Below are 22274 nucleotides of genomic sequence, written 5' to 3'. Positions count from 1 at the left end.
GTAGTTGAATAGGAATGGCCTCCATAGGCATATATTTGAATGCTTGGTCATTAGGGAGTGGTGCTACTTGACAGGGATTAGGAGGTGTGACCTTATTGGAGGTAGTGTATCAGTGGCAGTGGGCTTTGAGGTTTCAAAAGCTCAAACCAGGCCCAGTGTCCTTAGCTTCCTGTTTCCTTCGGATCCAGATGTAGAATTCTCAACTTCTCCAGCATCATGTCTGTTTGCAGGCTACCATGTTCCCTGCCATAATGGACTAAACCTCTGAAACTGTAAGCAAGCCCCAGCTAAATAAATGGTTTCTTTTATAACAGTTGCTATGGTCATAGCATCTTCACAGCAGTAGACCAAAGACTAAAGACTAAGACAGACCTCAACATTGGACAGAAAAAGACTTTCTAAACAGAGCACCATTAGCATAGGCACTAAGCTCAACAATTAATAAATGAGACCTCATGAAGTTAAAGAGTTTCTGTATGTCAGAGGTCATCTTCATTCAGACAAAGTGATAGGCTACATAATAGGAACAGATCTTCAACACATACATCTAATAGAGGGGTTAGTATCTAAAATATATATAAAAATTATAAAAAACAAAACCAAAATACCTGAACAGCAAGAAAACAATCCAAGTAAAAAATGGTGTATAGAACTAAGCAGAGAGTTCTCAAAAGATGAAATACAAGTGACTGAGAAACACTTAAAGAAATGTTGTTCAGTATCCTTAGTCACCAGGGAAATGCAAATCAAAACCATATTGAGATTTCATTGTGTATCAGTCAGAATGGGGTAAGTAGAAGCAGTTTTTAACTGAGGTTCCCTCTTTTCCTGGTGACTTTAGGTTGTGTTAAGTTGACAATAAAAACTAAGGCATGAGCTGGGCATTGGTGGTGCACACTTTAAATCCCAGGACTTGGGAGGCTGAGGCAGGCGGATCTCTGTGAGTTCGAGGCCAGCCTGGCCTACAGAGTGAGTTCCAGGACAGCCTCCAAAGCCACAGAGAAACCCTGTCTCAACCCCCCCCAAACAAAACAAAAACAAACCCAAACTAAGGCATGAGGTAATCTCTAATTCATTGTGAGATTTAAGTGAAGTCATGTATGGAAAGTAATTAGACCATGCCTAGTAAATGTTAATTGCTTAATATTAGTTGTATTTAGCTGTTTGTTTTGCTCTTTATTATGTAGTCATTGATTCATAGGAAACTACAATGAATAAGCCAATTCCTGAAGAGAAAGATTTGTTTATAGTTTCAGATGACAAATGGTAAATCAGTGAATTTTGAAGTATGAGCACTTGGACATGGATATAACTTTGTTTCTGGCTGTGATGGTGAAATTGTTTCTCTGTGGTAAATGGGGAGAAAACTGAACACAGGATAGGAAGCAGCTGTGTTTGTGAGGGTACAAAACAGCTTTGGAACATGCTCAGGATTTAAAGGGACTGCTGGGGAAGAAAACTCAGAAGTGCTGAGAGTGGTGATGAGAGACAATTGTGCCAGCCCACATGCTTAGGTAAGCTTTATGTACTGCTCCTTAAGATTTTGGAACTAACTGCTTTTCTGAGGAGTGGTGAGTTAGCTGTTTTCAGATATCACACACAGAACCTGTGGGATGTGATTCCAGAGAGGAGTGACACTTGTAGTAAGGTGAACTCTGATTCCTCTAGGCTTTTATCAGAAGACACATTCAGACTACAATGTGCAGTGTCTTAGCCTAACCATGAAAGCCTGAGCTGGGTTCGAGGAAGGGTAAGTGCGCTGCTCACCCACCCGTCTCCCAGGATCCCAGAGACATTCAGATGTAGTGGGGAGTCTAGTCAAGCAGGAATTCCTTTATTGCTCCACAGCAAGCATCTTTTTTTTTAATAATAATTTTTTAAAGATTGATTTATTATGCAGCTTTATGCCTGCATGTATCCCTGCACACCAGAAGAGGGCACTAGATCTCATTACAGATGGCTGTGAGCCACCATGTGGGTGCTTAGAATTGAACTCAGGTCCTCTGGAAGAGCAGCCAGTGCTCTTAGCCTCTGAGCCATCTCTCCAGCCCCAGCAAGCATCTTTTAAAGCAAAAAACTGCAGAGCCGGAAAACAGCCAGCTAGTGGTTTAAAAGGTCAGCCTATCGTGCGCCTGTGCACCCTATACTTTACCTAGTGAACATGAGCAGTTCATGCAGTGACCTCATCTGGTTCGATCTTGGCAACCAATCACTTCTTTTTGTAAACATCTCAGGACTTGCCCTCCTGACTTCCCCTTGTTGCCATCTTTAACTGGCTCATGTGCTCTTCACTTTGCATGCAGGGCCATCTCAGAACATGGTGCCTGATTAGACTGATGACATAGAAATAGACTTGAGGAGGTTGCAGTGGCTAGAAGAGCTGGACTAGGTTTTACAGAAAAGGGAGTTGCAAGAAAAAGAAAAGAAAAGAAAAGAAAACAAACTCTTTGCTAAAGGAGTAATGTAGAACTTGAGTACCAAGATACTCCCTTGAGGTTGGACAAGGAATGAACCAAGGAACTTCTACATTGAAGATTATCCAAGCTGGGTGTTGTTTAAACACTGACTAGGAAGAGTGATATTTTGATCATGCACATGATTAGTAGAATCTCTAGAAGGACCATGCCTTGATAGCAGGGTTATATTCTAGAGCAAGGGTTATTCCCATTGTTTTTTTCTTAAAGATCAAACAAGCTTTAAAAGATCTAAACTGATTTACAGATTTTGTAAGTGACTTTCAAAATAAAACCCAAAAATCTTTAAAGGAAAAATCCAAATACTTAATACTTGTTGGCCAGGCGGTAATGGTGCATGCCTTTAATCCCAGCACTCGGGAGGCAGAGGCAGGCGGATCTCTGAGTTTGAGGCCAATGTGGTCTATAGAGTGAGTGCCAGGATAGGATCCAAAGCTACACAGAGAAACCCTGTCTCGGGAAAAAAAGTATATTGTAATAGCATTTGGAATTTATTAAAGCAATTTACTGAATATGTGAACTGTAATGAAGAGATGGTAGAATCAAGAAATAAATGAAATAAACAGGCACATTTTATTTAGGGGTGTGTGTGTGTGTGTGTGTGTGTGAGAGAGAGAGAGAGAGAGAGAGAGAGAGAGAGAGAGAGAGAGAGAGAGAGAGAGAGATTATGAGAAGAGTATATGTGTGTGGAGCTCAGAGGACAACTTTGTGGAGACTGATTTAAAATAATCATCGAACTTGGGGAAGGCTTATATAACGTTAGAAACTACCTAAAAAACACAGAATAAAGGCATGTCGGTGGCACATGTCTTTAATCTCAGCACTTGGAAGGGGAGACAGAGACAGGCGGATCTCAGTGAGTTCAAGGCCAACTTGATCTATAAAGCTGGTTTCAGGATAGCCAGAACTGTTACACAGAGAAATGCTGCCTCAAAAAAACTACCAAAAAGAGTCCCAGTCTTCCCAGATTGTTGTAAATATCAAATGCAATATTATCTTTAAATTCTTTAGTATATGTCTGTAAAAACCAAAGACTCGCTGGGCAGTGGTGGTGCACGCCTTTAATCCCAGCACTCGGGAGGCAGAGGCAGGTGGATATCTTTGAGTTTGAGGCCAGCCTGGTCTACAAGAGCTAGTTCCAGGACAGGCTCCAAAGCCACAGAGAAACTCCGTCTTGAAAAACCAAAAAAACCCCAAAAAACTCCAAAAACAAAAAACAAACAACCAACCCAAAAAAACAAAACCAAAAACTCAAAGAACAATATAGAATAAAAGTGTGGGAAAATACTATTTTTAAAAGGATGATTGAAAATTTCACCTTTATAAACAGCTAAACTAGTTGGTGAAGTTGAAGAAGTTCAGTTAATCCCAAGAAGAGTAAACACACAGAAGATCATTTAAGGCAGATTGTTACTAAACAGCTAAGAACTTGTGATGGATAAAAATAGCTAAGAAAATGTTACTGAAGAACAACAAAAGATGACAGAAAACATGATGGAATATTTTGAAATGCTAGGAGGTAAAATTGTAAATCCATATCGAATACCACACATAGCCAAAAACCTTTAAAGGTTATATATGTTTTCATATATGGTAAATTGTCCTACAGTAAATAAAGGTGGCTCTTTGTTGGGAAGGAAAATGATATCAGATGGAAACTTATCTTACAAAGGAATAAAGGATACCAGAAGTAGCAGATGAGAGATAAATGTATTATTGTTAGTTGATTTCTTTATAAGATTATTGCTTTATTACAGAATTATAACATCCTGTGGCTTACACATTATGTATGTGTAAGACCTAAGACAACAGCGATAGAAAGGACAGAGAGCCATAGTGGAAATATCGTCTTTTTTTCTGAAATATATAGTCTTAAGGGTCTTATGTTGTATGTAGTTACATAATTTAATTTGAAGATATACTGTGATAAAGTAAGTGCGCATATGGTAAAAAGCTCTAGAGCAATTAAGTAAAACTTCAAAGAAAAATATAGTTAGTGTGTCTGTAGATGTTTAACTAGCCAAAGTTATGAAAAGGGGGAGAAAGAACAGATGGGACAGAGAAAAAAATAAATAGCAAGATGTTAGATTGATATGACTATATTAATTGGTCTAAACGGTTCAATAAAAATACATATTATCAGCTGGACAGTGGGGGTGCATGCCTTTAATCCCTGCACAGGGGAGGCAGAGGAAGGTGGATCTCTGTGAGTTCGAGGCCAGCCCGGTCTACACAGTGAGTTCCAGGACAGGCTTCAAAGCTACAGAGAAACCCTGTCTCGAAAAACAAACAACCAAAAATCAAAAAAGCAGATTATCAACTGGATGTGGTGATGCATACTTGTAACCCCATCACTTGGTAGATGGAGGCCTGAGGATCACAAGGATCACTGTGTAACAGCCACTGGTGAGTTTGAAGCCACCCTGGGCTACAGGACCCTGCCAAAGGAAGGGAAGAACAGACATTAGGAATATTACCAGGGAGAAAGAGGACCATTTCTGCTGTAATATGTCCCCCAACACCCTAGAATCAGTCCTAGATTCAGTGTCTGTTTGCTTGCATGTTTGTTATGTTTACTGCTTGTAGAAAGATGTCAGAAGAGGGCATTGGATCCCTGAAACTGGAGCTAAAGGTGTTTGTGAGCCACCATGTGAGTACTGGAAATTGAACCCAGGTCCTCTGGAAGAGCAGCCGTGCTCTTAACCACTGAGCTATCACTAGATAGCCTGTTGGAAATTGGGGGGGGGGTGCTGTTAGGTTTACTTACAATCCTTCCATTTTTATACTTGAAAAAGAAAAGTTTTCTCCCTTTGTAAACAAGTGGATAATAGAAGTTCTACAGGTATGCAGATCTAACACAACATAGCAAGGGCCATAGATCTTGTATAAAGGAGTATCTAGAGTTCACGATTTCAGATGCTGTGTTGGTGTCACTGAAGTTACAAAGAACCAGTTTGTGTAGAACTGATAGTTGGGAGCTCTGAATTCCAGAGCCCAAGGCATTGATTGAAAATTTCAGTGCCATACCCTGCTGTACATATTCTTTTCATAGGCTTTGTGTTTTAGTAAAGAACAAGTTGAGCATATTTGAGTCATTGTTTGGATTTACTTTGAATAGAAAAGTGTCTGAATTTATTGTTGATAGAAGGCATTCTCTTCCCTGCATATCAAGTCCACCACATTTGGGATAAGTGATTTTCCTTGTAACTAAGAACATTAATATTTCCCCCCATTGGCCACTTACAGAGATTTTGACTTTTGTGTGACTGTTAAAGGAAGATTTTCCAGAGGAATGACTTCTGAACTTAGTTTGATTTGGGTGCTGATGGGAACTGAAGCAGTGACTTGTCTTGTTGGTGAAGAATTTTGCCAGACAACTTTTTTACCTGCTCAACTTTCCATGAATATACATTACACAAGTTTGCATAATTGTGTATGTTCTTTTTGCCTCTTGATGAGACACCTAGTTGTCTTGCAACTATCCCAGGTAGTAATTATTTAGTTAGAACACATATGAACAAGTGTACTTATTGCTTTTCATTTCTCACAGTAATTCAGGTACATATTTTTTTTTAACTTTATGGACATGACATTTCTCTTTTGTTGAATCAAAACATGCTATAAGAAGTTGTATGTACATGGAGAAATAGAGATAGTTCTTTTGATTTTTTAAGACAAGGTTTCTCTGTGACAAGTTTTTACAACAGCCATTACTTTAGTGAAATAATTGCCATTGTGAAAGCAAATTACTATCTGAGAAGTGTTGAAGCAGCTCTTGTGATGATTACCCACACAGCTGCTGTAACTATTCTGTTAGTGGAGATGAGTCTTTTGTAACTAAACTTTTATACTTAGTATTCTCACACATGGCCTTAAGAAGAGCAAGATACTGGCCATCATGTAGAACTAGAATGATAACAGTGTTAATATAGTCTTAGGTGTTTCTTTGTTCCCATTTGTATATGTATACATGAACTCATACATGTGAGTGCATATAGGCAGTTATGCTTAGTTACTCTCACCTCATTTTTTGAGATCATGTCTCTCACTGAACCTGGAACTCAGTGTTTGGCTAGCTTGGGGCCAGCAAGTCCCACAGGATTCTTTCAGTCTCCTTCACAACACTGGGATTATAAGCACATGCCACTATAACAGTTTTTTTTTAATGTGGAGATATGAACATAGGTCCTCATACTTGAATGGCAGGTGCTTTACTGACAGCCATCTATTTCTCCTAGCCCCATATTTACTATTTTTTAAGGTAAATATGGCATGTACCATTGATCTCAATAGTTGAGAAGTTGAAACCAGAGGGTAGCTTGAGCCAGAAGTTGAGACCTGCTTGGGCATCATCATATATAGAAGAAGAAAAAAATTAAAGCCCATATTGGGATTAAACTTAAACTAAATTAACCACACTTACACTCACCTGACCCAGAAAAAGAAAAAGAGGAAAGAAAGAAAAAGGTATTAAATATATCTATAGAAACCAAGACACTCCAGACCCCCTGAATGTGGGTGTCAGTGAGGAGGCCTAGGCAATCTATGGGGTTTTGGGTAGTAGATCAGTATTCCCGACATACAAATGGACTTTGGGTGCCCATCCCACAATGAGGGATGCTCTCTCAGCTTGGACGCTTGGGGGAGGGCCTAGGCCTTGCCCTGAATGAAATGACAGACTCTGGAGATTTCCCATGGAGGGCCTCACCCTCCCTGGGGAGTGGTGTGGGGATTGGGTGGGGGACTGGGGAACCTGGTGGGGGGGGTGGGGGAGGAGGGGAGGGAGAGGGAGCTTGGATTGACATGTGAAGCAAGCTTGTTTCTAATTTAAATTTAAAAAAGTGGGGGGGAAAAAAGCAAGACACAGTAAAGTCAGGCAGAGTAAAGCAGGGACCAGCAGACTTCTATACTGAACCAGGCAGTGAGACAAAAATCCAGAGATATTTGACAAGAAGCAAGTTGGAGAGGAAAGGGTCTATTTGGCTTACACTACCACAGTGTCATCACTGAAGGGAAGAACTCAAATTGGGCAGAACATGGAGGCATGCCTGGCTAAGACTTTGTGCTGAGTTGTGATAGTTTGAGAAGTGGTGACTTGGAGAGTGCTAGCACAGCTTTCAGGCTCGTTGTCTTTTCCTCACTATTTTTCTAGAGCCTAGGTCAGTGCCAGGCATGCAGTATTGACTAGTTATTTTATTTGGCACTGTCTTAGTCAGGGTTACTATTGATGCAACAAAACACCATGACTAAAAGCAAGTTGGGGAAGGAAGGAGTTATGTAAGGAGTAAGAGATTGGCTTACTCTTCCACATCATTGTTAATCACTGAAGGAAGTCAGGACAGGGCAGGAACCTGGAGGCAGGAGCTGATGCAGAGGCCATGGAGGATGCAGCCTACTGGCTGGTTACACACCTTGTTCAGCCTGCTTTCCTATAGAATCCAGGACCACCACAATGGCCCTGGTTCTCTCCATTAATCACTAAGAAAATGCCCTACAGACTTGCCTATAGCCAGGTTTTAAGGATGCATTTTCTCAATTGAGGTTCCTTTCTCCCCAATGACTCTAGATTGTGTCAAGTTGACATAAAGCTAGCTAGCACATTATTTAGTTATGTAGGTACTTAAATGAAAAATAGAAAACATTTTTCATACATTTTTAGTTCATGAAATTTCATAATTTAAGTGTGTGTGTGTGTGTATGTGTGTATGTGTGTGTGTTTTGCTGGATGCCTGTGTACCATAATATGCAGGTGGTCAGAGGGCAATTACAGGAGTCTTCCCATTGTGTGGGTTCCAGGGATTAAGCTCCAGTAGCTACATTTGGTAGGTACCGAGTGTTTTTAACCTGCTGAGTCTGCTCTCTAGAAATTTCTTAGTAGAATAGGGAAGAGGGCTTTTTTTTTTTAAAAGGGGGTAACATTTTGCTTTATTTTGTTTCAGAGTTCTGTATCACAAATCAGTTGCACAATGCTTATCTGTTAAAATTGACCTAGAACAAGATTTTACTGTCATCTTCTGTATTGGTTACTTTCCTCATTGTTATGAAGTGCATAAAAGAAGCAGTGAAAGAGAATTTATTTAGCAAGGTTGAGGTTATGCAGTCTATCTTGGCTGGATGGTGGGTTGGTGGCAGCAGGAGTCTGCTCATATCCAGACAGATCAAGAAGTAGACACAGCAGCAAGCTGGCAGGACTGTAAACTTCAAGGCTCCCCGGTAACCCCACTTCTTCCAGCTAGGCCTCTCTCACAACCTCTCAGAGTAGCATAAGGAGCCTGTGTGGATGCTTTACATTGACATCCTTGAATATGGCATTCTGTCCAGATAAGTTATGCACAGCGTAACTTAGTCACTGTGAGTGACAAAACACTGAGCAACACTGTGAGGCTATGAGAGCACCACATAAGGTCTTTGCTGCATATTCCTAACATTGTCTTCACAGCACAAAAGCAACCGGCACAAGATGCAAATATCTGTTCCAATAAACATTTATGGACACTAAAATTTGAATTTTATGTAATTTTTCCATATTTAAAAATAAGTTGATTCTTTTTCTAACCATTCAGAAATGTACTTACAAGCTGGTCGATGGTGGCGCATGCCTTTAATCCCAGCACTCAAGAAGCAGAGACAGGTGGATCTCTGTGAGTTCAAGGTCAACCTGGTTTACAGAGTGAGTCTAGAACAGCCAGGGCTACACAAAGAAACCTTGTCTTTTTTTTTTTTTTTTTTTTTTGGTTTTTCGAGACAGGGTTTCTCTGGCTTTGGAGGCTGTCCTGGAACTCGCTCTGTAGACCAGGCTGGTCTCGAACTCACAGAGATCCGCCTGCCTCTGCCTCCCGAGTGCTGGGATTAAAGGCGTGCGCCACCAACGCCCGGTGAAACCTTGTCTTGAAAAATCAAAATAGCAAAAAAAAGTACAATCAAACATAAATCAGCACCAAGAAAACATGTCCCTAACTATTACCCCTGTTAAGCATTCCCAATTTGCTGTTGCTGTCTGGAATGGTTCACAGTGAAGCTGTATTCGAAAGACTTCAACCTTCTAAAGAAGACTGTAGAATCACTGTGTCCATGATAGCCTTAAGTTTGAACATTTACCTGACCTTCTGTTTTAAACATGGTTCTAATTTATTTGCTATTTCATTTTCTATACAATTCAGTTGATTTACAAGTTCATTTCTCAGTGTATTAAGATAAAAATTCAGTTATTTAAAGTAAAAAAAAAACCAGTACATTTAAATTAGTAGTATACTAACCATATATAAAGGGTTGAAGACCAGATTTAGACTATGGCTTGTAGCCTCCCTAAACTCAGATATAATGAAAAATCTCGAATTTAATAGTAAGTTTTATCTTTTCATAATCTTAGTTTTACAAAAACAGTACTTAGAGCAAACAAATAAAAAAACAAAAAGCTGGGTGGTATGGTGGTAGTTTACACCTTTCTTTAATCCCAAGATTTGGGAGGCAGAGGCAGGAAGATCTCTTTGAGTTTGAGGTCAGCCAGGGCTACACAGAGAAGAAACCCTTTCTTGGAAACAAACAAAAATCATGTGTGTGGTGCTAAAAGGCACTAAAGTTAGTTTGGTTTATTAAGGGTTGTTTTGTTTAGTTACAGAATTAAAATATAAACAAATGTTTGAACTAGTTATCAACTAGAACTCTGGGGTTTACTCCATTGTAAGGTCTTTATGGTGAACACTGTTTCTTCTGGTGTGTATAGTGAATGTATTTGTGCATGTTTAAGAATGTGTGTATGTGTACATGTGTACAAATGTACATGTGGAGGCCAGAGGTTGATATAGGGTGTCTTTGAGAAGAGATTTTGTTGGGTTACCAGGGAAATAATCAATTCTGTGAAAAACTCCTGGGCATACTTTTCAAGACATGGTTTCTCTGTGTAACAGTCCTGGCTGTCCTTGAACTCACTTTGTAGACCAGGCTGGCCTTGAACTCACAGAGATCTGCCTGCCTCTGCCTCCCGAGTGCTGGGATTAAAGGTGTGCACCACCACTGCTCCCGCCGCCGCCACCACCACCTTGCTCTCTATAGATTTTGATTTGGTAGATTAAGAGTGGGGTCCAGGAATATGCATTGGTTTGAAGAATCCTAAGAAACCTGATTCAAATCTTAGTATTACAGCAAGTAGCTAGCTACTCAGCGACAAGTCACTGTCTCCTTCCTCCACCCCAATAGTTACTATGCTTGGTTTTTCAAATGGGGAGAATGTCTGTTCAGCTGGTGCTAAATAAATGATGCACAGTTGTGAAGAAAGGGGTTGTTAATGATTAAATTTGGGTGAGGTTTCTATAATTCCTTTGGTACTCTAATTGCTTTGTATTTACATAATAAAGGTGATACTATTTCCTTTCCCTTCTGTGGTCCTCCCTTCCATTAACACCTGCCTCTCAAGTGTGCCCTGTGATGTCATTCTTAGGACTTGCCTTCCCCCCCATGGCTGGCTCAGCCCCTTCGGTTTGTTTAGGAGAGTTCTCTTGTGATTCTTAAGAACCCCTAGTTTTGGGTCACACGTGGTCAAGGGCATTTAGAAGATAAAAAGCAGCTGAGTTCTTGGGGCCAACAAGCATCAGGGGAAATTTACCATGAAGTAGCAGTTTGAAGCTGAATATTGGCACATGCTGTTTTCAGAGTTGGTGCCAACAGTTAAACACTCCCCAGGCTGAATCCTATGTTGTTGTTGTTTTTTTCATTATTCCAGTCACCCTCATCTTAATTCTCTTATTGTCATCTAGTACCTTGGTTTGATTCTGTTTCTAAGGTCTCTGAATTAATAGTTACTGTGTGTTGTGTTACTGCAAATACCTTTTGCGCAAGCTTACTGCTTGGTTGGCTGTGGATTTTCTTAGACTCTTCTTTAGTTTCCTTCTTTCTGTGCTATTTTCCTTAAAAAATAATTTTGTCAAGGATCGTCTTTGGTTGTTAGTCATCTTTGTCTGATTATCAGGGTTTTATCCTTTGTGTGTGTGAGTGAGGGAGTGCATGTACCACAACAGATGTGTGGAGGTTGGAGAACAACTTGAGGGAATGAGTCAGTTTTCTGCTTTCAGCATGTGGGCCTGGGATTGAACAGGTTGCCAGGCTTTGTGACAATGCTTTACTTGATGAGCCATCTTGTATCAAATTTAAATTGTTTTCTTATTCCATTGAAGTTATTACTGTCTTCAGCCCTTGCCCTCTGCTTTTGCTGACAGAACTAGTCATTCTTTTCCTCTTGTGTGGCTTTAAGGGTTTTCTGTTTGCCTTTGTTTGTTTGTTTTTTTTTAATCTGTAGGAGTATGTAGTTTAATCATGGTATGTCTAGATCCTACTTCAGTTTCATTCTGAAGACCATACATACCTTTCATCAGTTCTGGAAAATGATCATCATCTTTTTGAACATTCTTCTTACTGATTTCTCTTCTTGAATTTACATGTTTTACACATTGCAATAAATATCTCATTAGTTTCCCTCCTCTATTTCTTAAGTTCCATTTGTATTTTTATTTCATGTTTGTGTTACCTTTTTGAGTAATTTCTTTTACATCTCTCAGTTCTCTAATTCATTCTTTTAGTCCCTCCCTCTTTTTTGGTTTTTGGTGTTTGTTTTCAGATAGGAGCTTACTATATAGCCATTGCTGGCTAGAACTTGTGTTGTAGACCAGTCTGGCTTTAAACTCACAGAGATCCTCCTGCCTCAGTCTACCAGGTGCTAGGATTAAAGACTTATGCTATCACCCCTAGCCTACAAATTCCTTTAAACTTTATTTAATGTTTAATGTATCTGTCAGATTTTCTTTTTACTTTTTCTTGAGTGTGTGTGTGGGGTTCGAGATAGGGTTTCTCTGTGTAGCTTTGGAGCCTATGCTGGAACTCACTTTGTAGACCAGTGTGACCTTGAACTCACAGAGATCCACCTGCCTCTGCCTCTGCCTCCTGTGTGCTGGTATTAAAAGTGTACAACACCACTGCCCGGCTTTTACTTTTGTTTTTAATTATGTATTTGAAGTAGGATTGACTATAGGGCCTCATGCATGTTAGGTATGAGCTTTATTTATTGCTGAGCTGTATGTCCAACCCCAGGAGTCCTTTTAAAATTATTTATTATGTATATGTATTATGATACATATGTTATAGGCACACACATGTTCCAGTTTGTGTATGTGTGAAGATCCAAAGACAACTTTGTAGAGTTGATTCTTTCCTTCCATCTTTATGTGGTTTCTCATGTCATCAGGCTTTATTGGCAAGGGTAGCTAGCTGTCTGCTCATACCTCTCCAGTTGAGGTTTTTTTTTTGGAAATACTTATTTATTACATATACAGTGTTCTGTCTACATGCCAGAAGAGGGCACCAGATTGAATTGCAGATGGCTGTGAGCCACCATGTAGTTGCTGAGAATTGAACTCAGGACCTCTGGAAGAGCAGCCAGTGCTCTTAACCTCTGAGCCATCTCTCCAGCCCCTCCAGTTGAGGATTTTTACTCTGTGGTTTTTTTTTTTTTTTTTTTTTTTTGTTTTTTGTTTTTTTTTTTGGTTTTACGAGACAGGGTTTCTCTGTTTTGAAGGCTGTCGGTCCAGCCTGGCCTCGAACTCACAGAGATCCGCCTGCCTCTGCCTCCTGAGTGCTGGGACTAAAGGCGTGTGCCACCAACGCCCGGCTTACTCTGTGGTTTTTAAGAGTCTTCATTCCCACTTGTCTTCTCAGAGTTAGACGTATGCATAGCTAGTTGTTAAAGAGAAATGTTAGGCTGAAGGGTATAGATTATGAAGTAACAGCATTTACTTATTTCAAAACACCATATAAGCGAAATTATAGCAGATAGGCATTTGGAATCAACTGAGTTTTGTGTTTTTTTTTTTCCCTGAGACAGGGTTTCTCTGTGTAGTTTTGGAGGCTGTCCTGGAACTCGCTCTGTAGACCAGGCTGGCCTCGAACTCACAGAGATCCGCCTGCCTCTGCCTCCCGAGTGCTGGGATTAAAGGCATGCGCCACCAATGCCCGGCCGTGAGTTTTGTTTTTATGGTCATGTTTTGGTTGAGCCTGGGTTTTGCACATTAGCTTGTTCCTATTTGTTTACTTTTACATATTTAGGTTGAAGAACTTCTGTAAAGTGTAAGACTTAGTTTTTCCTTTCCTACTAAACTGTTTTTTAAAAATACTTTTGCTTTATACCTAGGTGATAAGACACGCCCACCTTCCTCAAGCCCCTCCAGCATTATCAGACGCACTTCCTCCCTGGATACACTCGCAGCTCCATACCTTGCTGGGCACTGGCCCCGAGATAGTCGAGGGCAAGCCGCACCCTGCATGAGGGACAAAGCTACACAGGTAGGTTTTTCTTCCTTGGTCTACTGTGAAGCATTCAGTGTATATCAGAATCTCCTCAGAAGCATATCACCTGGCAGGTCACCTGGCCTGGTGTCCAGATCATCTGCCAAGTCATATCACCTTGAAATGTCCATCTCAAAAAGTTCTCAGAAGTAATTCCCATACAGACAGATAATTGTGGGTGTGCTTTCCCCTATGTATTACTTAGAAATTAGGTTAGAATTTCACAGTATTTTTATATCTGGACTTTGGACTTAAATTTGATTACTCTGCATAGCATTTAACATTTTTGTGTCAAATCCATCACATATTGGGAAACTGTATTCTATTGCTATATTCTTTTTAATTTATTGTGTGTGTGTGTGTGTATGTGTATTTGAGTCTGCATTCTTATGCCATAGAGCACATATGGAAATGAGAGCACAACTCTGTGGAGTCAGTTCTCTCTTTCCACCTTTATATGAACTCTGGGAATAAAATGCAAGTCGTCAGCAATGTGCCGTTAGTAAGCTTGTCCACTGCCCCCATTGCTAATCAGTTCCATAAATGTAAACCTCTCAAAATGAAGTCCGAGAGTGAAGTTTCATACTTTTGCATTTATAAAACTGATTCATTAAAGGGGTCTTAGACAATCATTCATAAACTGATTTATAGTTAAAGAATTGAAGTCCAGTATTGTACAGGCATTTCATGATTGCATGCTAGTTAGGAGTTTCTTTTTATAGTATTACATTGTAATTAATTAAATCTTTGTATAATTCTGTATCAGTGTTTTTCATACTTACTAGATAGTGACTCCTGGTAAGGTGAAGCTGTGTCTGCCTTACTGTTGCTGTTTTCTCAGGGTTATACCTGACCTAGTAAGTACTGACAGAACTTTGCAAAACAGTGCACCAGCAGCACAATATTGCCTTTTTGTTAATGGAAAATGAAAGACTTTCAAGACTTAATATTGCTGGGCGTTGGTGGCGCACACCTTTAATCCCAGTACTCGAGAGGCAGAGGCAGGTGGATCTCTGTGAATTCGAGACCAGCCTGGTCTACAAGAGCTAGTTCCAGTCCAAAGCCACAAAGAAACCCTGTCTCGAAAAACAACAACAACAACAAAAAAACAAAAACAAAAAAATAAAGACTTAATATTGTTGGGAATCAGCCAATTGATGTCTCCATTGTGGATTTCAAGTTTATACTGTTAGTAGCTGCTAATAATGCATCCCAGAATTTTTGAAGAGAATCATTTTGTTCAAAGGCTAGCACACACAATTTGGGGTGGTTTAGAATTTCCATGTGGGTATCTAGGATTCCAGGTATTCCTGTGTTTTCTGGGAGGATACTCTTGAAGCCAAGTCCTTCCATTAGGTCAGATGGTTGGGCTTAGGGTTGGTTGCTCTGAAGTATTTGCTCCAGGGGCAACTAAAGGAAAGAAATGAAATGAGTCTGTTCCTCAGAAAGCATTCTTTTCTGAAATAGTTAAAAAGGGTTCCATAGAACTCTTTACTTAAAATATGTAACTGCTATACTCCGTGCAAAGCAGAGAGGAAAATTAGTACAGTTTCCATTTGTTTTTTCTACATAGTAACACATCACTTGTGTGTGTTTGGGTTTCCTTGAACCTCTCTTTATCTCAGGGTCCATGGGCTAGGGTCTCCTGCAGTATTAGTAAGAACACACTATGTTATGAGCCTTTGTGAGCTTGCCACAGTGAAAATGCCTGCATGACACTCAGTTCTAGTTGATGGAAGAATTCATGCACCAGTTTTGCTCTATTTTTATCATTTGTTGCTTATATGCTATAAAGGATGGGACAAAATTTTTCTTTATTCAAACAGAAACAGTTCCCAGGAGACCAAACTGTATACCCCAGTCTCCAAAATAAGTTATTCTTGCTTGTTTTTCAACACAGGGTTTCTCTGATTGGCCTGGCTGTCCTGGAACTCTGTGTGGACCAGGCTGGCCTCAAAACTCATCTCTTCTGCCTCTGCCTCCCAAATGCTGGAACTAAAGTTTGTGTACCACCACACCCAGCTTAAAAATAAATTATTCTTCTTAGTTGCTGTCCTAAACCTTCTTGTAGGTTTGCAATAAAGTCTCCTATGATGATGGGTTGCAAATATTCAACATGAATTTTTCTGGCACCATTAGGTGAATTGAATTTAGCCACAATCTTCTGAGGAAGAACAGGCAAAAGCTGATCTTTTAATCAATATTCTGAGCTATGTTCAATTACTTGGTGCAGCAGTGCCTGTGTTAATAATTTCTTTTATTTTGAGGTTTAGAGTCCTAAGAACAGCACTGCTTTCACTCACCACTGTATCGTGTTTAAACTTCTCAGTCAGTCTCTTGACTCATTATCTTCTGATAAATAATTCAAAGAAAACTGAAAATTTGCTACTTCTTTGTTTTGAAACTGGAACTACAGATATTGATCAAGCATTTTCTGGTGGAAGAACTAATACACTAGGAAGGAGACAGGTGGTGATCTCCAGATGCTGCACTCCATGCTGGCCCAACCTCCCCCTCACATGTCCTGCCAGTTTAAAGCTTAGAGATATCTACTTCTGGGCCAGCGTGATGCCTCAGTGGGTAAAAGTGCTTGCCACCATTGCCTAATGGCTTGAATTCAGTCCCCCAGACTCTCATGCTGGAAGAGGAGAACCAGCTCCCACAAGTTGTCTTCTGATCTCCACACAGTTCTGTGACACTCCCAAACATACCCACACTTATCTACATGTACTTATATAAATAGATAATAAAATTTAAGACATATACATTCCTGTAGTTCATTTCTTTTGAAAGCAGATAAATCAAATTCATAAGGGATAAGTAATTTCTCTGAGTTGTCACATTTTATAACTGATGTAGGATTTAGGCTTGGTGTTTAATTACCAACATGTAGTCACTGAACCTTGTGAATTATGCTGTATAATTATGCTATATTTTCATATTTAAAAGTTTTAATACTGAGCATCATTAATTTTGTTTTTGTTTAGTGTGGATATTCTATGCTCTGTGGTTTCATTTGTAGGTTGGTATTTTTGTTATTGTTCTGGGGTTTTTTGTTTTTGAGACAAAGTCTTACTAGCATCCTTCGTTGGCCTACAACTCCCTGCATAAATCAGTCTGGTCTCAAGCTCAGAAAGTGCTCCTTTTGTGTGCCACTATGCCTGGTGTTACAGGTGTTTTGACAATTGACATAGAGTCTGTAGACCCCCGTGTGAGAAAGCATAAACACAGCAGGGTCAGTTGGAGGCCCCCAGTGGGAAGTGGAATTTAGAATGACATGGTGGTCACTGTGGGAACTGAGTCTTGAGATTCAGTGTTAGGGTCCATTGTCAGAGTGGAGTCCTCTTCAATGTAGGGAGCTAGGCCTGGGCAGATGACTAGTTGGGATTACAATTTCTTGATTTTGGAAAACCTTTTACTTTTATTTCCATCTAAAAGTAGACCATTTTATAATTAGTAAGTAGTATGTTAAGAATGCCCAAATTGCCAAACTGAAGAGTAATTTTAAAAACACTATTGTTTTGAATAAATTATATATTTATATAGGAAAAAATTCAAGAGGTACAAAAGAGTACACTGCAGAGTCTTTTCCCAACAAGGGGCCATTAACAATCAGTTTCTTTTGGTACCACGGATATTTTTTATGAACAAAATATAACAGAAAGACATGGGCACTCATCAGAGGATGGGTTCTAAGTTCCTGTATAGCTAAAGATGACCTTGAGTTTCTAATCTTCCCACCTTTACCTCCTGAGGTTTGAATGAACCACTAGTCTGATTTATGAAGCGTTGGAAAGGCACAAACTCAGACCTTGTGCATACTAGGCAAGTACTCCACCAGCTGAGCTGCACCCATCCCCAACCTTGCACATATTCTTACAGAAATAGTTTATTTAACATGTGCATTTTCTGTAACAATTACAGGTAGTGGACAGTTCCCATATATGCCATATTAAGTCTTGCATTTTTTACAAAGTACATTTAAAGATTGTGTGTGTGTGTGTGTATCGTATTCATTTTTCAATAGCCGAATAGGATTCTGTTGAAAATGTGGAGCCAAGCCTAAATAAATATGGTTTGTATCTTAGGGTTTTCATTACTGTGAAAAGACACCATGACTATAACAACTCTTAAAAAGAAAACAATTAATTGGGGTGGCCCACCTTACAGCTTCAGAGGTTCAATCTGTTATCATCATGTGGGGAGCATGGCAGCATGCAGACAGATGTGATACCGAAGTAGCTGAGAGTCCTACATCTTGCAGACAACAGGAAGTCAACAGAGACACTGGGCAGTGTGCTGAGGATAGGGAACTTCAAAGCCCACCCTCACAGTGATACATTTCCTCCAACAAGGCCATACCCTCTCCAAAAAAGTCACGCCTACCCATAGTGCCTCTTACTTTGGGGGCCATTTTCTTTTAAACCATCAGTTTGTGTGTGTCAGTCAGGTCTTTTATGTGAGAACAGTGTTATAAGGAATGTTGTAACACCTTCCTTTGTAAAGGTGTGCATTTGAGGGACAGGGAGATAAATAGCTCAGTGGGTAATGTGCTTGCTCTGCAAATGTGAGGACATGAATTTGAGCTCCAGAACCAAGGCCAAAAAGGTGGTAATGGCCAGGCAGTGGTGGAATATGCCTTAATTCCAGCACTGGGGAGTCAGAGGCAAGCAGATCTGTGAGTGTGATGCCAGCCTGGTCTACATAGTGAATTTCAGGACAGTTAGGACTATACAGAAAAACTGGAGGGGGAAAAAAAAGAAAAACGACAAAAAACGGAAAAAAAGCTGGCACATGCTTATAACCCCAGTTCTGAGGAGGCAGAGACAGGCAGATCCCTGGGATTGCTGGCTGGCCAGTGTTGCCTGCTTGGTGAATCCCAAGGCAGTAAGGGAATATCTCAGAAAATAAGATGAAATGCTCCTGAGGAGTTTTCAGTTGAGGCTGTCCTCTCGCCTCCACATGTGTCCTCGCTTTCACATGAACATATAGGTGCATGCACATGCACAGAGCTGAACGCTTCATATATCTACAGGGTAAATGACCAGAAGAGGACTTGAATCGTCAAACAGTATGTGATTTAAAACTGGCACCAGTTGCCAAAGTCCCAGAAGACTGTCCTAATTTATACCTTCACCAACAATGTAGGAATGTTTATGTTACCAAGTTTTTCCTAGTCATAGTTCAGTTTAAGCTTGATTTCTCATATTATTCATGAGGTTGAGCATATTTTCTTTTCCTTTTTGGATGTTTTGAGACAGTATTTCTCTGGCACTCACTCTGCAGACCAGGCTGGTCTCGAACTCACTCTGCCTCCAGAGTGCTGGGATTAAAGGCATGTGCCACCACCATCTGGCTGAGCATATTTTCTTGTATCAAGAATTTACTTGGCATTTATATTTTCTGAAACTTAAACTCCAAATTTGGTATAGCCATTAAAAATTGATGTTCTTGAGAATGTCCTATACACATACTTTATGCACTACTAAAGATAGTATCAGTTTAAGTTACTTTTAAACTTTCCGGCTTCCTAGCCTTGAGAACCTAGACACTGTATATAAACTTCTCATTGTCATAGTATCTTTATCTTCAAAATTTATGGACCGCTTAACAGTGCCTAGTACATAAAAACACAGCAATCTTTTTTTTTCTTCTTCTCAAGACAGGTAGGTCTCTATGTAGTCCTGTCTTTCCTACAACTAACTCACTTTGTAGACCAGAGAGAACTCACAGAGATCTGCCTGCCTCTGTCTCCCGAGTACTGAGATTATTTTTTTTGTCTTTGTTTTTAGATTTAGTTTTACCTTTTAAAAAAAATTATGTGTGTGGTGCACATAATATGTGTAGGTACCCCAGAGTCCAAAAGATCAGGAACTGAACTCCACTCCTCTAAAAGGGCATCAGGTACTCTTAACCAATGAACATCCTTTTCCCCAAATAAAGGTTTTAAAAGCTCTCAGATATATGCGTTTCAGGAATAAGGCAGTAGAAAGACAAAGCTAACACTACTTTGCTTCTGAGGGACCATCAGAGGAAAGAATCTTTCTGAAGGTAAAGGGAACAGAAACTGGACAGGAAACAGTGATGTGACAGAGAGAAAAGAGACCTGCAACTCACTAGCCCAGAGTGAATTCAGCACATAGACAGCATTCCGTCATGCAGAGTGCTGAGATTAAAGGTGTGTACTATCTCACCCAGCCTAAGAACACAGGAATATTAACTATTGCTACTATGCCTTAATACTCTGCTCTGTTAACGGTGTACTTACAGATTTGCAAAGGTAAGACTGATCTTATTAGTATTGGAAGTGAAAGAGAGGTTAAAGCATTTATTATAATTAACTAGTGCTAAGAGACTTTTAAGTTTAAGGTATTTAAAATATGCTGGAGGCATGGCTCAGTGCTTAAGAGCACTGTTCTTGCACCCACATGGTAACTCACAATCATCCATAAGCACACACAGGTAAGACACTTACACAAGTAAAATAAAATCTTCAAAAATTAAAATATGTCACCAGGCGGTGGTGGCGCACGCCTTTAATCCCAGCACTCGGGAGGCGGAGGCAGAGGCAGGCGGATCTCTGTGAGTTCGAGACCGGGCTGGACCGACAGCCTCCAGAACAATACAGAGAAACCCTGTCTCATAAAAACAAACAAAAACAAAACAAAACAAAACAAAAAAACAAAAAATATGTCTAATAATACAATTTTTATGTAGCATACAATATTTAATAGGAAAAAGTCTGATGCAATAGTCCTAAATATTTTTTGTTAAAATAACTGTTTTATTTTCCCTCCACAATAGACGGAGAGTGCGTGGGCTGAAGAGTATGCTGAAAAGAAGAAAGGATCTCATAAGCGCTCAGCATCCTGGGGCAGCACAGAACAGCTTAAAGAGGTCAGTAGAATGTTCCATGAAAGCAGAAATTTGGCTTTTCCAATTGGCTAGTTGTTTAAAGTTGTGTACTGCAAAGATTTGTCATTTTCCTAGTACTGGAAAGGTATATATGTGTGTGCGCTTTTGTAGAGGGTATGCATGCCTGTGCATGAACATGAGGAGGTCAGAGGTCAATATCAGATGTTGGCTACTTTTCACTCTGCAATTTTGAGATAAGGTCTCTGACTGAACCGCTCTCTGTTGTAGTTGTACCTACTGACCAGTGAGCCCCATCTGTCTTTCTTATGCCTCCTGTTAATCTCATAGGAAGAGAGTAAAGACCGGCACCCAAAGTCTTTGGTCAAATTAAGCAAGCCTTATTTTCTGTCAGAAAGGGCTATCACCCTAAAGCAGGGTTTGAAAATGTAGCATTGAACATAGGAAAAAGTAGGGTCTATAGCTCCTCAAAACTGCAAGGCCTAGGGGGTTTTCAAGGGTTGGGAGTTCCGGAGGAATTTCAAAATTATTTGGCAGCACATATTTTATCAGGGTATATTCAAGGTGTGATTATAGGGTGGGGAGGGTGTCAGATTACAGAAACATGTCATTTTGAATTTTGCAGCAAACAGAAATGAGCTTGGAGTTCATCATTAGGTTGGAGTCAGGCTACTCCTCCATTCCCCCCTTGCCTTATGTATCCCTTTCACTTATATCTGTTGTATGTTGTATGATCTGATAATGCCAGCAGAGGGTAAGTATCTGAACATTTTCTATTTCGTGAGAGACAAAAATTGCATTGTGACTAGCTTTTCTCTATTTATGTCTGATTGGTTAGCATAGAAAATACATTTTTCTCTTTTTTTTCTACTTTTATCTGCATGTATTTTATGCTGAATTTATTCCCATGCCGTAAGTTTTTGTTTCTTCAGTTTTTTCTGGCATATCTTTTTCTGTGCAACCTCGTCTTCTGGCTCCTTTTCTGTGAACATCGTCTCCAGGCGGGAGGAGCTCATGTGTGGGTTAATCCAGCCGTGAGCTCTGTAAGTTCGTCGACACATTTTAGGTGCTTGACAATATGAATAAAAATATAAATTTTTCTTAAAGCCACCTCTTTGTTTTATATAGAGCAAGTTGAGTGTCTTATCACATTGTAGAACTATTTTAGCTAATGATATACCTGTTGATAGATCTTGGTCTGTTTGGTTTCAACAGGTACCTTTCTGATAATGATGCAGCCAGGTATGCCAATGGGCATTCTATGTATAGTCATTTTGTCCTCTTTGTCAGAGTTTTCTTTGGATTGAACATTCCAGCCTTTGTTGAGGACAAGGGGCAATATATTCTCTTCTTCAACTGCTTCCTGCTGAAATGAAGGTGTCATTGTCAGGCCCAGAGAGACTGGACTATTAATCAAAGGCTGGGAGGGGATTCGGGCAATGAGGTATTCGTCAGAGGGGTCTAGTTTGTTGACCCAGCAGAAAAGACAGTGAGCAATAATATTGGTTGGACTGGTCCGCATCAGTTTTCAGCCAGTTTAGGGTTTTCTGATTTTGTGCACTACTTGAGACTGGTGTGGTGTAAATCACCCTTGGA

General features: G+C 39.9%; 1 protein-coding gene across 1 annotated transcript in view; it reads left to right on the top strand.

Annotated features, from left to right (window-relative positions):
* Fam117b (family with sequence similarity 117 member B) overlaps positions 1-22274 on the top strand; it is a 79342-nt gene that overhangs the window by 19901 nt on the left and 37167 nt on the right. The window contains exons 2-3 of the mRNA XM_040753531.1: positions 13651-13802; positions 20610-20702. Coding sequence (XP_040609465.1) covers positions 13651-13802; positions 20610-20702 — 245 coding nt within the window. The remainder of the gene's footprint in view (positions 1-13650; positions 13803-20609; positions 20703-22274) is intronic.

The sequence above is a fragment of the Mesocricetus auratus genome, unplaced genomic scaffold, assembly GCF_017639785.1.
Source record: "Mesocricetus auratus isolate SY011 unplaced genomic scaffold, BCM_Maur_2.0 Super-Scaffold_100010, whole genome shotgun sequence".
In the NCBI taxonomy this organism is placed as follows: Eukaryota; Metazoa; Chordata; class Mammalia; order Rodentia; family Cricetidae; genus Mesocricetus; species Mesocricetus auratus.
The sequence above is the reverse complement of the archived record's forward strand: the minus strand, read 5'-3'. Positions and strand labels throughout refer to the sequence as shown.